This window comes from Micromys minutus, assembly GCF_963924665.1.
Source record: "Micromys minutus genome assembly, chromosome: X".
Classification (NCBI taxonomy): domain Eukaryota; kingdom Metazoa; phylum Chordata; class Mammalia; order Rodentia; family Muridae; genus Micromys; species Micromys minutus.
In genome coordinates this window covers 89,880,386-89,895,953 of record NC_137970.1, presented here as the reverse complement: position 1 = coordinate 89,895,953, position 15,568 = coordinate 89,880,386, and the positions used below count along the sequence as shown (strand labels likewise).

At 37.3% G+C, this 15,568-nt stretch overlaps 1 protein-coding gene across 2 annotated transcripts in view; it reads right to left on the bottom strand.

The window, feature by feature from the left end:
- Nucleotides 1-14,135, bottom strand: part of WDR44 (WD repeat domain 44) — a 101,670-nt gene extending 87,535 nt beyond the window's left edge. Inside the window, exons 1-2 of one of the 2 annotated variants that reach the window (XM_080909540.1) lie at nucleotides 13,958-14,135; nucleotides 13,688-13,873 (exon numbers count right to left, since the gene is read on the bottom strand). In XM_080909540.1, the coding sequence (XP_080765666.1) occupies nucleotides 13,688-13,764 (77 nt within the window). In that variant the 5' untranslated portion in view covers nucleotides 13,765-13,873; nucleotides 13,958-14,135. Of the gene's footprint in view, nucleotides 1-13,687 lie in introns of both variants that reach the window. The other variant, XM_080909539.1, reaches the window with a different exon arrangement.
- Nucleotides 14,136-15,568: the final 1,433 nt, after the last annotated feature.

Sequence of the window (15,568 nt, the reverse complement as noted above, 5' to 3'; positions counted from 1 at the left end):
GCTCAAAAATATCATGTTTTAACTAAGTAGTAGAAAATAATTACTCAGATTTCCCTGGATACTGCCAATGCCAGTTTATTAACAAGGTAACAAAAATCTGAGAATATAGATATAATAATTAAATAAGTATTAACTAAATGCTAAAGATAAGACTCATTATTTTATTATTCAGAGAGCCTATGTCCTATGCCTCTAAGTGCTCAGATGAAAGGCATTTGTAAACACTGCCTGGCTCAATGTTATTTTTATGAACTCAATTTATGTTTTATATATCTAAATTTCTATTCTTATATTCTTTTATGAAACATGTATCAACAATTAACATTCTATAAAATGCTTAAGCTATGTACGTTTACCTACATAAGAGTGGATAGACCTTTGAGCCAGGGATATCTCTAAGGTCTGCCCTGCTCAGGACAGCAGACAGCGTGGAATTCTACAAACTTTTCCCAACCCTCTGAATAAAATGTTTCCACAACAAAAACAAAAAGAGTCCATAGACCAAGTTTAAGCCCTTTATTATTTATTATAAAGATTATTCAATCTTATTTGTATCTTAAATAATATTTATTCATGTAATTTTTCTACTTAGTTGTCAGCAATGCATTTTCCCATTAATTTAACAGCCAACTGAGGATTTATTGGGTATAAACTGTTAAAGCATACCACAAACTCATTGTGACTGTTCGAAAACATATCTGAGGAGGAACAGAGAACAAAAGAAAAAAAAAGGAATACTATGTTTCTTCTTAGGGGCTTGTGGCCAAAAACTGACTTAGAGTTACAAGATAAAAAAAAAAAAGGTCACAATATAGTATTATGCCTGACTAAACAACTGACAATCTATGAAACAATTAAAGAAAAAATTATGTGCAGATACACTTTGATGAGGCTCTGGAAACAAGTCAGTGGCTCATACTTTGAGTATGATATCCCCTAGAAACAAAGGTAATCCTACCATTCACATATGTATACTGTTATAAAAATACAAGATAACATATAAATTTTCTACTTAAGCATTAATCTAATTAATTATTGGCCAGGAGCCAAATCCAAGGCAAAGATTTTGCTATTGAAAAAGCTGGAATTCCAGACCCTGCTCACTACCTTTTAAATAATATAGTCTTTGTTTCTAGGGGATATAATACTCAAAAAATTGTTAATAAAAATTAATTTGTACAGGATAGCTGACAACAACATCTAAGACTCCACTATCATCATTTAGTATTTACTGAGTATAGGATATCATAAGGTTACAAAGGTTCCATAAACACAAAACGCTGTCCTCATCTCAGCCCCCTCCCTTACCTGGCACCTGCTATAAAAACTAGTGTGTGTGGGAAGTGGGGGGGGCAGAGAAAGAGAGACAGAGAACAAGGGAAGAATAGAATATGGTGTGGTGTCAGAGAGAAAGCATGGTGTGTGTGTGTGTGTGTGTGTGTGTGAGAGAGAGAGAGAGAGAGAGAGAGAGAGAGAGAGAGAGAGAGACAGACAGACAGACAGACAGACAGACAGACAGACATACAGACAGAAAGAGTGAAGGAGGGAAGAAGGGAAGGAGGAAGGGAGGGAGGGAAGGAGGAAGTTGAATGAGTGGACATTTGACTGAGCTAGGAAATTCAAAAGTAAAAGAAGTGGAACATTACAGAATAATTCTTACACACCAATTCTATTCTCACCTAAACCTTCTACATATCAACTGTGTACATCTCTCTATGTTAAAAAATAAATTGAATGCTAAAATAAGTTGGCAAGGAGGTATGAATACTACCTGTCACTTTAGTTTGACATGGGTAGGTAAGTGTGTCTTTAAAATAGAGACTTTTTAAAATGCTCATGGTACTGTTGATATGCAAAAAGGTGATTTCCTCAGTCTCCTAATTTTATTAAAGACTTTCAAGGGCCAACTTAAAAGAAACTATGAAATTAAGTTTCATCCAGAACTACTCTTAACAAATCAAGAGCACTGACAGAAGCAATACTCCCAAATCTTTCTCATAAACCTACTTAATGATATAAATTGCCTGCTTTGGACAAAGTGTATTTGAATACAGCACACTTATTAGTTAACTGGAAGATTTCATCTGTAGTTCACTAGAATATAAACGGTTCAAAAAGTTTTGTACTAGAACAACTTAAGGAATGAGAAAATGTTAATTCTCTTATCAGAAAACCTCAAAGGTGATACATGCCTACCTAGTAGTTAGGAAGTAGAGGTAGGAAGGTCAAGTGTTCAGGGTTATCTTTGAGCTACATAATGAGTTCAAGGCTAGCCTGAGTGATATGAGAAAAGAAAAAGAACATTTCACAAATATGATGCTTTACTCTAGGCTTTTAAAAGGTAAGTCCCTTTCTTTTAAAAATAAGCTATGTAAAAATAAGCTATGTAACTCTGCATTATGCATCTACATAAACAGACAACCCTGAAACAGTCAAAAGAGTCTTGAGCATAAAGAAAAGATCAGGAAGCATCATACTGTCGAATTTCAAAACTACAGAGCTATTATAACAGCATAACCATTGTATAAACAGACTATGAAACAGAACAGAACGGGACCCTAAAACAAAACTCACATATTTATTCCCAACTATCATTGACACAAAAGTACTAAGAACACAAATTGGAGTAAGGACAATAAATATAGTTGGAGAAATCACATACTCAAATGTAGAAGAATTAAATTAGACCCATATCTCTTACCAATTACAAAAATCAACTAAAAATAGATTAAAGATCTAAATATAAAACTGGAAACTGACACTACTAGAACACAGAATAGAAAAAGCACTCTAGGGTACAAAGGCACAAGCAATGATTTTTATAGGTGGGAATATAAAAGAACAGTAGATCAATTCATTTTTAAATAGCATTTTATTAAACTAAGAGATTCTACACAGCAAAGAAAATAATAGAGAGATAATTTATATAATAGGAAAAATTAAAAGCATACTTGTGACAAAAGGTTAATGGTCAGAATCTGTAGGTAACTCAAATTAACATCAAAATAAAATTCTTAATAATCCAATAAAAATGAGCATGAGACCTGAATAGAAATTTCTCGAAAGAATAGGTACATATGCACAATGTCATGTTTTTAATCCATAAAAAATTAAATCATGGAATTTGTAAAGGAAATAGATGAAACTGATTTATTTTTGAGCAACGAAGAAGACGAGGAAGAGGAAGGGAAAGAGGAAGAGGAAGAAGAAGAAGGAGGAGGAGGCAAAAGCTTTCTCTGACACATGAATCCTCGAGGTTAATCTTTATTGAAAATGTGTGAGTGTTCTATATGTATAAGAATGTATGTCATGAAACTAGAAGGGGAACATTGAGAGCAGAAAAACATCTTAAAGGGGAAAAGGATGACAGAGTGTATGTGACAGGAAAGCAGAAGGGGAACATTGTACTGAGAAAAGGGAGCAGTGGGAAAGGGAGAGAGAGATAAGGAGGAACAACAGGAAAAGTGAAAATACCAGAATGAAGCCCCTTACTTTGTATGCTAATTTTAAACAACCAGTTTGGAGAGCAGGAGAATATCACTTATTATTTTTCTGTGATTTCTTTTTCTTTGTCATTTCAGTGGCTATAAAAATATAATTATAATCAAACTCTGTGCAAATGGAAGAAAGAATATATACAAATGACCAACAGGTAAAAGAAATATTATACTGTATAGCACTAATCATTGGGGAATTGCAAATCAGAATAACAATGAGATCTCTCTCTCTAATAAGAATGGCTAATTACAAAAAGATAAATGATAGCAAATGCTAGTGAAGTTGTGAAGAAAAGAGAATCCTTGATAGGAATGTTAATTACTATAGTTATCACTAAAAAATAATGACATGCAATTTCCTTAAAAGCTAAAAACAAAACTATAATATGACCAAGCAACCATATTATTGATTATATATCTAAAGAAAAGAAAAGAAATCAACCAAAAAGATATGCCTGAACCTCTACACTTACAGTAGCACTATTCACATAGTCAAGGAGTGGAAAGCTAAGTGTCTACTAGCTGATGAAAGGATAAATATGGTATATATACGCATAAGAATATTCTTCAGTTATGCCAAAGAATTGTGTCATTTATGATCACTTTTATGGGAATGAATGTTATTTTGTTAAGTGAAATAAGCCAGACAAAAAAGATAAGTACTTCATTAGCTCATTCATATAGAATTCAAGTAAGTAAATCTTATAGATGAAGTAGAGTCATGGTTACCAGAAGTTTGAGAAGAAAGAAGGAAGGATGTGACAAGCCTGATAAATGGGTGTCACATTAGTTAGAAGAAATTCATGTGAACTACTGCATAGATTGGTAGCTATTATGGTAAGTTATTGTATGTTTGTACACTCTTAAGAATTTTTAATATTTTCACCATAATGAAATAATAAATGGAGATAAACACCATACAATATATGCATTATCAAAACATATTATACCACAGACATGTATATTCTTACATATCCACTGTTTAAAATAAAACTTTCCTTTGATATTGTAAAACAAAATGGAACATGTCATATATATATTGACATCCATATTAGTAGTATCATTGATAAGAGTAAACCACCTAGAACTCATTTACTCCTAAAGAACAGCTGTAACACAATCAGAAGTTATTGCTACACTTTGCAGCATTAGCAGTACCAGAACCATGTATTAACAGAAACGACTTCAATATTCTAAATATTTCTTATATTTCAGCAAGATAAACATGTATTTTAAACCTATTTTAGTCACAAAGCTGTGACATTTATAGAAGACAAAAATTTATTAAGTGAATAGGAAAAATGTAAAGATCTATATAATTATTCTGTTGTTTCCTTTCTTGTTTATTCAAAGGCAGCAAAAGAAAGGTAACATTTTCTCAAATTAGAATAAATTAATTTTCAAGCTAAGCATTCTTTAAACAGCCTATAAAAAACTGTTTTAAATGTCAGATTATTTATTTTATACCTGTTGGTAAATCAAGGTGCTTTCTTTCATTCAAGGTACTTCAGCTATTTAGTGATGATGCTATATTCAGAATCCTAATTGTAGATGTACTTTCTAAACACCTTTGGGATCTGAAGTTCATTCTCATTGACCTTACAAAGGGATAAACATGGGTGGTAGGTAGGAAGGGCGATGCAATTCATTCAGTCTTTGAGACAAAGGCTAACTCTGAAAGAGAAAAACAGTTTAAGGAACACAGGGCTTTGTGTTGTTAATTCTGTATGTTTCAAATGTTTACATGTTTGGAGACAAAAAAGGTTTAGCGAAATTGAGAGCAATGATGGAATGACAAATTATACATTGGTAGACATCTGCAACTAGTAATAAAATGCTGAGACCTGAAGCACACACTCCCAGAGCCTAATTATATGGCAAATCCCAGTATCTGAGAGAAAGCAAAACAGCTAGAAAATAACTGATAGAGTGGTTGCTATAGTAACTGAGATAAATTGCTATACTGACTATGATGAAAAAGCACTGAGGTAGCTATCAGACTTGAAGTCCATAGTATATCTTGGTTCCTTTTCCTTCCATTTTAAATCATGAAAGCAAACTAATATAAAAATGGACCAATTTGAAATAAGGGAATAGACAGAATTCCGTTTTGAAGATCAAGAAAGCAACCAATTAAGGATTTAGCTGTTTAGCTGAAAAAATTTACCAAAACCAGAGGGGAACATAACTGATGAAAAGAAGATCATGGAAAATAACTTAGATGTCTATAAATAGAATACAGAAACATAGATTATCAATTCCAATAAAATATCAGTAGGGTATCATAAAATGACTACAAATTTTATTAATTTAAGCAAAGCCTGAACTAGGTACTAATCTCTTACAGATGTGTATCCCTATGACAAAAATGGCCAAGGGAATTATACATCCTGTCTCAGCTACCAGCCCACAGAAGGTAGCTCATTTTCTGGTCCCCATATCAGGTGCTCAGGGTGACATTAACCTCTTCCATCTCCAGCACAATTTCCATGATCTCAAACTATGATCCTTTCTAATATTATCTCTACTATACTCCCAGAAAGTAGCTACCAAATTTGCAGCAGGAGTGTAATGAAGGAAAAAAAATCCTCTCGGTTGGTAAATAGAAGAGAATAGAACTGAATAAAATATATTGGTTGTTGTAGCAAAGTTACATACCCCAAATCAGAAACTATTTTCTGTTCTATAAAACTACCAATGAAGGGCTGAAGAAAGGATTCAGTCCATAAAGTGCCTGTCATGCAAGCCTGAAGACCTGACTTCTGATCCCAAGAACCCTTGGAAGTTAGACATGGGAGCTGGAGAGGTGGTTCAGTGGTTAAGAGCACTTGCAGAGGACCCATGTTCACTTCCAGCAACCACAAGGCCGCTTGCAACCGTTGGAAACTCCAGTTATAGAAAATCTATTGCCTTTTTCTGCCCTCCACAAGCACCAGACACAGATGCATTACATATTTATATGCAAGAAAACATCTATACACGTAAAATAAATAAATAAATCTCTAAAAAAGCTGAGACAGGTATGTACCTATAATCCTATTACAAGATCACTGACTGGGGCTTTGTGAACAGCTAGTCTTGTTCAATAACAGAACTACAGTGAGCAACCCTGTCTCAAAATATGAGGTAAAGGATGACTGATATCAGCCACTAGCCTCCATAAGCACATGAACCCACAGGAACACTCCTATTTTCATACATACGCACACACTTTTTAAAAGAGTATCTTTGGGGCTGAGTACTAATCTCAGTACTCAGAAAACAGAGGCAAGAGTATTTCCATGAGTTCAAGTTAGCCTGGTCCACATGGTGAGTGCCAGGCTAGTTATGCCTATTTAGACCTTGTCTCAGCACTTTCTCAATTATGTTCATAGCAACTTTATTCTTAATAGCCAGAAACTGGTAAGAACCTAGATGTCCTTCAACTGAAGAATAGATAAAATGTGGTACATCAACACAATTGACTACTATTTAGCTATTAAAAACAAAGACATGAAATCTGCAGACAAATGGGTAGAATTGAGAATATCATCCGGAGTGAGTATCCCAGTACCAAAAAGACATGAATGGTATGCACTCACTTATAAGTGGATAGTAGTCATAAAGTACAGGATATCCATGCTACATTCCACACACCCAAAGATACTAAACAAGAAGGAAGGCACAAGAGAGGATGCTTGAATCTCACTTAGAAAGGGGAATAAAACTGTCATACAAAGGCAGATGGAAGGAGGGAACTAGGTGGTAGAGGGGGTGGTGGGGGGAGACAGGAGGTTCAGGATCAGGTGCAAGCAAATGGCCATCAAAATGAATAGAAATTTGCAACTGACTAGGGTGGGGAGGTGGGGGACATTTCTAGGACTTAACAGAGACCTATTCTAATGGAGGCACCCATGAACCAATGGAGAAGACCTTAGCTGTAACACATAGCATTAGGGATATGGAACCTGAAGAGGCCACTTCCTGTAATCAGGTAGGAACCCCAGTGGAGCAAAAGGGACACCAACCCACCCACAAACCTATAACCCAAAGTGTATCCTATCTATAAGAAATACAGGGACAGGGGATGGAGCAGAGACTGAGGGAATGGCCAATTTGAGACCCATCCTATGGGCAAGTATCAGTCTCTAACTCTATCAATGATACTCTGTTATGCTTGCAGATGGGAACATGTCCTCTGAGAAGCTCCACCCAGCTGCTGACTCAGACAGATACAGACACCCACAGTCAAACAGTGGATGGATTTAGGGACTCTTATGGAAAAATAGGAGGAAGGATTGTAGGCCCCCAAAGGGGATTGAAGTTCCTCAGGAAGACCAACAGCATCAACTAACCTGGTCTCTTGGGGCTCTGAACCACTAACCAAACAACATACATGAGCTAGACCGAGGCCTCCCTTGACATATGTAGCAGATGGGCAGCTTGGTTTTTATGTGGCTCCCAAACAACTGGGGAGGGGGTCTATCCCAAAATATCCCAAAATCTGTTGCCAGTCCATTGGATATGTTCTTCTAGCTGGGCTGCTTTGTCTGGCCTCATTGGGAGGGGATGCACCTAGCCCTGCAAAGACTTGATGTGCCAGGGTGAGGGAATAGCCAGAGGAGGTTCCACCTTCTCATATTAGAATAGGGGGAAATTGTGGGAAAGGGTAACCAAGAAGGGGGACATTGAGCAGGGTGAAAAGTAAATAAATAAAAGTTAAATAAATAAAAATATAAAAATAAAGTGTCACTTTTCACCTTCATAGAATTAAAAAAAGACCTTGTCTGAGAAAGAAACAACAACAAAACAATAACAAATTTCTAAAAATAAAGAATTGGAAATTAAAGAAAAAGACTACCCATGAACTCAACCTATAACTATTTGTTTATAATATTTTACTTTGTTTTAACTTCGGCTTTTTGAAACAGGAACATGGTATACAGCCTAAATTGGTCCTGAACTCATGATTCTCCTGTTGGCATTTCCTCAAGTATTAATTTTAGAGGAATATACCATATCTGCTTTTTAACATTTTTAGAAAATCATGTTTTATGTCTAATTTTATGAAATAAGTTATCATAAGATAAAGTGTTCAACTTACATTAATTTGTACAGATTCAAATTACGTCTCCAAACTGCCATATTGCTACCAACTGTCTTAACTCCATGAGTCACCAATTGACAGTTGGAGGTCACTACATTTAGAAGCTAAATTTACTAATTAATATGTAGAAGGTTTTTCCCCACTTCAATATGTTACATGAGTATGTTAAAACTGCACTGATAAATATATTTCTATCAATCTACAGAGCCAAGAAACATCAATATAATCTCTGATTGAATGCCAACTCAGGAACCATTTTTATGGTAGTTCTGACGAGTTCTCATGTAGCCAAGGCCGAACTGACACTCACTATACAACTAAAGATGAACTTCAACTCCTGATCCTAAATTAGATGCATGTCACTATGCCTACCACAAACATCCATTTACAAGTATTTTTTTCCTAAATTATAACATACTAATATTTTGCAAATAAAAATGTGTTCTGAGGTGTATGTAGTGGAACGGGCCTGCAATCCCAGCCCAGGATGCTGAGACAGGAAGGTCATAGGTTTGAAGCTATATATTAAGACAATGGCAAAACCAAAACACATACCCACCACCACCACCACCACCACAACCACCACCACCCAGAAACAAATATAAATTTTCATTTCAGGGATAAATGCTTCTGATGCCTAATCAAAGTGAGAAAAAGTAGTTTTCAATAAAAGAAGCTATTCAATTTAGGGACCTTTTTAGATCTAACAATTCTGGTTTGGGGGGGGGGCTTGCTTTTTTAAATTTCTCTATGTGTATATGAGCTATAAGTGAGCTACTATGATCAGCTAAACCTAACAATTAATTCTTCCAGATACTTTGATCTGTTTCCATTATACATTCCATGTTTTACCATTATTCCAGCCTAAAACATGGTGGTTTGCTGTCAACACTAACAAGACCCCTAGAAGTGAAACAAAATTACAGGTTGACTATTATAGATAAGCTATTCAATCGTTGGTTTTCATTCTGACTTAGAGGAAATGAATGAGTCATAGTTAGAATCCTGTAACATAGTCAGTGTCTTTTGGGAGGTAAGGCATGAAAACTGTGTGAACTAGAAGTAGACTACCTTCGTGGTCTTAACAAGTTATATGCCAAATATCTGCAGCATAGCTACTTGCTATAATTCTCTGTCCATTCAAATGCCAGTATCACATAGATAAGGGATCAAAAGACCTGAATTTTAGTTTCAACTATGAAGTAATTTGTTACTTCCTTCTCTAAGTCCAGGTTTCACTTTCAACTAAGTGGGCAATATGAGCCAACTTATGTCTAGTTAACTCCTATTCTAAAAATGCATTATCTTAGCCTAACACCCTGAGACCTAGGAAGTCTAAGACTTCGATTGTCACTAAAAAAATGAAAATATTACATTTATTTTTATAAAAATGTTCTCACTTGCAGCCCTTTAGAATATATAGGTATAATTCACAGTTGGGAAAGGCATCTAACTCATATATAATTTAAGCAGTAAATAATTTCAAATCTGTGAATTGTGAACCATGCATGTATCAAAGCCATCAATGTTTGCTAAAATAAAAGATTATAAAAACATATAAGCCAGGCCTGGTGGAGCAGGCTAGTAAGTCCAGCTAACTCAGGAAGCTGAAGAAGGCCACAATGTTCAAGGCCTGCCTGAGCTACAAAAAGTTCAGGCCAGCCTGGGCAACTTAGCAGATACACATAAAATAAAAACAAAACAAAACATAGGCTGTGAACACTGCTCAATATTAGAGAGTACCTAGCAGATCCTAGATTCAGTTGTTAGTACAATATAAACAAAACAACACACACGCACGCGCACGCGCGCGCGCACACACACACACAAATACCTATAGATTTCTCTAAGAACAAAAGTTTATCAATAAAAGCATATACTACTAAATATCAATACAATGACAGATATTTATATGTCAAAAGGTTCTCAAAATGTAATTTCAATTTAAAGTTGAGGAAATGAGATAACTCAAGTGTTGGACTCTTTACTGTTATGCCACAGTTCTTTTTGTCTTTTCTGCTGTATTAAGCAGCTGAGCAGAAAGAATCCCATATTACGAAACTGATCTATTATAGAGTTCTGTAATTAATTCACTATGGCATCATAGACAATCCACTTTCTCACTATGTAGTTAAGTTTTCATGTTTTGGGAAAGAGTGCAATGCAATTTCTAGGTATAAAAATAACATTAAAGAAGTCCTATATAATAAAACAAAAATAGATTATTGAAAGATACATTTGGAATTTGTAGCCAAGAGAATGGAAAGGTTTGGGCTGCTGGTTGTAAATATATGTATCAGTTCAATTTAGAAGGTTGGTACAAAAGTATTTTATTCTGGGATCTACTAGGGAAAGATCCCTTTGTGATATATTAGAATAAATACTGCACTAGTATTTGGTGAACTGGTTTCAATTAGCTCTGTTGCTTACAAGTTGTTTCTCATATAAGGATATATTTAACTTCCCTAAGATCAGATATGTAGAAATGCAGAAAGTACCAGTCAAAAGGAATCATCACAAGTGATGATTACCTACTTGGGTAAGAGATGGTCTGCCACAGTGGAAACATAACTGCACTACACTCAAACTCTAATAACTGCACTGCTTATTAAATTAGTTTTCAAAATATAGATTAATGAGTAAATAAGAAATATAAGTAATAAATCAATATTAGGGAACAGACTGTGTGTTTGGATTCTGCTAATTAGCAAAATATGAGGAGTCTCAAGTGCATGCTCAATTTAATACAATTTAGTGAAATGCTCAATGTATTCCCATACACGCAAACATGAAGAAGCATTACTTCAAGTGGCCAAATTCACTCAATTGGCCTCTTAGAGCTAATATAGAGCCACTTTGGTTCATGTCAAGGAACAGAAGACATTTCTTATGATCAGCCAGCTAGTGATGCCACCTGTTTTCTAAAATCACAATTTGTTACTGGGTTTTTTAAGCTGTTAGCTGCCAAGCTAAGTCTGCTCACAGTACCTTACAAATATGCCACAGGCATAGAGGAAAATATAAACAAAGCCATCTCTTTTCTGCCTTCTTAATATTACTAACTGTCCTCAGGTCCAGTTCTCCAGATAAATGTATTTTCTTCCAATTCTTTCACTAATACACTAGGAGGGAGAACATATAATCCAAACAAATCTTGTCATTTTATTTATAGAATTCACCATGCTCAGTTTGGGGGTAAGCTAGAGTTAAATTTGGACAGGTGGGACTTTAAAAAGAAGCAAACTTTTTCACCTACTATAAAGTTCTTAAGGAGCTCTATTATCCCAGGGGAAACAAGTGCCTATCAATTCTCTCATGACTCATTGGATTCAAATAAGTAAAACAGTTCTCAGTTCTGTATACTTCCTCCCACAGTAACCACTCTATAAAACTAACAGATCCAATGCTGAGAGAGAGAGAGAGAGAGAGAGAGAGAGAGAGAGAGAGAGAGAGAGAGAGAGAGAGAGAGAATTCACATTGGAATACATTTTCTATGTCAGGTATTGAACTAAACAGTTTACACAGGTTCTGAAATAACTGTTCTTTCTAGATTAAACTTACTTTATTCAACAAGACAGAACAATATCCATATGGCTCTGAATTGCTAACACTAGTGAAAACTGGTAATTTCTCCTTCTCAACTTAAAAAAAATAAAAGGAAAGAAAAAAATTAAAATAACACATAAATGCTTACTAAGTGTTTTATTCTCTCACTTAACCAGGGCTGACAGTTTCTTACTTTAAAGGAAAAACCACACAGAATCCATTTATTTCAGGAGAATCCATTATATTTGAAAATCTAAATGCATTTCTCTACTATGTTCTGAGCCTGAATCAGATACTACAATTCAAGGGGGCTATCTTAAGATATATCACTCTCATCCCCAAATCTAACAATAGTGACAGTAGTCAGCTTCCTGCAAACACACACATTAGTAACCAGCACACATTTCTTTTTGATCTTGTTGCTGTAACTTTGGGAAATATAGTGTATATAATAAATAGCAGATTTCCAAAAGTCCTTCTAAAAGGTACTTGTCACTTTATATCTGTCAGAGTATTTCTTTCACGGGATAACTCTAAAAACTAAGAGTTCAGCTCTAAGAATCATACAGGAACAGTCACATTTTTACCAATTAATTTTCAAGATCTTATAGTTGGAGAATTTCAGTGCTTCTAGTTACAGACATGTCAAGAGAAGAGTTTGTGAAATAATTTGAAACTGTATTTTAACTCTGAAACGTGGAGGGGAATAAAATAAGTTAAGTCCAAATCCTGGTCAGAGAAGCTTTCCTAACAGTGAACTTCCTACTCAGAGCTAGCCATATTAATCACCAGTAAAACATCTTGCAAAACGAGAGAAAGGGCACCAAGCTGGGCTCTCCTTCCAAGGACCATATTACTCAGCACTTGTGTGTAGATCTGTGCTAGGCTGTGTACATTTATGTCCGGCTGCCCTTTCAGACCACATCATTCTCCCTAATGCTAAGGATCTTGTCTACAATTTCCTTTGGCACACAGTAAAGTGCTATTTCAGTAAAACGCAGCTGAAGTTGAACACAAGCGCTGGCAGCAGGACCTCCTTAAATAAATACCTGCGGTCTCCGGGCTTCTTTTTTTATGCAAAAGAAAAGGTGAATAGCAAATACGGTCGAGTTACAGCCACTTCAGAAATGAATAGGTAAGCTAAAGGTTTAAAAAAGAAAGAGCCAGGGAAGTTCAATTTCTCCTGCCACCGCTCCTTTTGGTCCCCGAGGGGCAAACCAGATGTCCGTAAGGTAAGCTTTGAACCCCGCAAATACAAATCGCTGCCTCTGAGGCACAAATGCCATCCACTCAATGTCTGGCTAAGACAAGAAAGGGGTTCCGAAAGAGTCCCCGAGCCGTTCACTAGGGGGGAAAAAGGGTGGAGGAGGATTCCCTCTCCGTCTTCCAACTCATCCTACCCTAAGAAGTCCCAGGTCTGGGTACTGAGGTGTCCAAGTGAGACTAAGAGGAACAGCGGTGACGGTCACAGCGGGATTTGGGAAAGGAGTATAGGGAGGTGCTGAAGAAGGAAGAGACTGGGATGTCCGAGCTCTGGGCCCCGGCTTCTGTTACTTACCCCACAGAATAGCTGCCCCCCAGGTGCACATCTTCAGGGGCATCATAGAATTCCTCGGTGTCGCTTTCCGACGCCATTTATAGGACACACCCGCGGGTGAGGGGGCCGGCTCCGCCTAGAGAAAGGGTGATTCTGAGCGTCTCCTCCTCGTCAGTTTGAGTGTGGAGAAGTGGGTCCCGGGCGACGCTGAGGAGGGCACAGATGACGTGGAGTGAGAAGTCGGTTAGGGGACAGGGGACCACCCTCAGTTGCTGGGGCTAAAGGGATGACCTGCAAAGCGACTGCCTGAGGTGGCTGCAGTGGGTCTGGGATTGTTGCCGGCGACTCGGGCGCTAGGTGTACGGAGAGCGCTAGAGAAGAGGCTGTGGCTCTTCTCAGTCCAGGGGAGCAGGCAGCGGGCGTGCCAGCGACAGCAGCTCCAATTTCTCCCGCAGCGGCAATTACAGTTGCAGCGAAAGCTACTAGCCCGCAAAATACCGACGCGCACCTAACCTCGCGAGATTTCGCGTCCGGGCCGGTAAAGCGTGGGCGGGGCGGCGAGGTGGCGGGGCGGGGGGGGGGGGCGGTCCCAGAGAGGCAATCTGATTACTAATGCGGGCGAAGCCTGTCAAAATGGCGCAAGCGTGTTGAGGGCGTTTTGGTAGAGGCCGGAAGTAGTGGGAATAAGGGAGGTGTCTAGTCTGCGCAGGGGAGGAGTCTAGGACCTGCGCAGGAGCAGCTGAGTGCCAAAACTCTGAGGCACACCCGACTTCAGTGGAGTTTCGCTTAGTGTCTTACTTACTGATTCTGCTAACTGCAGTTCGAAAGAAGCATTTTGAGAGGAATGATTTTGAGTCTCTTCTGTTTACCATGAGAGAGGGTGCGGGCATTTGGGATTGTATATTACTTACTTGTCTTAGCCAAGTCTGAAATACCCTGCCTTAGGGTTTTGGCAATTTTACCATCTCTAGTCTACAGAAATAGACCTGTCTTATTCACTTCCTACGAGATCCTTAATTGAGATCTCTACATATGATCCCGATGGCCAATGGGCAAAGTCCATAAGAAAGAGATAGCTGGGGTGTGTCTCATTTCCAAAGAGTTATGGTGGATTTATTGCTGGAGCTGAGCCAGCAATAGAACTCCCAACCCTTTCTCAGTACTGATTGTCGTCGCTGGCCATGATGTGAAATAAATTTTATACTGCCCAAGATGAGAGCCAACACACACACACACACACACACACACACAGAGAGAGAGGGGGGGGGGGTTGATTGATATACAAACATTTGACAGAAAAGAGGATACCGTTGAAAGACTAAGATCTTCAGCTACTCAATGTCCAGTGACTGAAATAGAAAGATACATTTTGAAAGACAGATGTTCTTTCTGAAACAAATGGTCATTCATTGCCCATTAAAGTGATAATACTGACTGTTAGTGTTTTCATGAGGCACAGTTATTTCTTCCACTGACGTCTTGATAGGCTCTTGGAGTAGTAGTTCATGCAGCCTTAATCAAGATTCAGCAGAAAAGCTTGGATTGGGACATAGGCTTAAAGAAATTAGAAACAGAATGCTAAAGGAATGGTGAAGCAGACCAACACCAGGCAAGATCTAGTGTGGAATGGTGGATTTCTACAAATTTAAATGCTATAAACTCCATTCTGAAACATCCCAGAGGGGTTAGGAAAAACACAAAATAATCAAATGTTAGTTTTTTTAGTAGAACATATGATAGTTCATATGAATAAACAAAAACTAGAATATAGCCTCATTCTGTTCAGATAACTACTGACAAATAAGATTAGGACTGACAATTTGATTGTCAAATAAGTTCCTTAGAAGAAAAACTGTGTACTGTATTTATATCCTTTCCCCCTACCTCCAACCCTCCCATGCC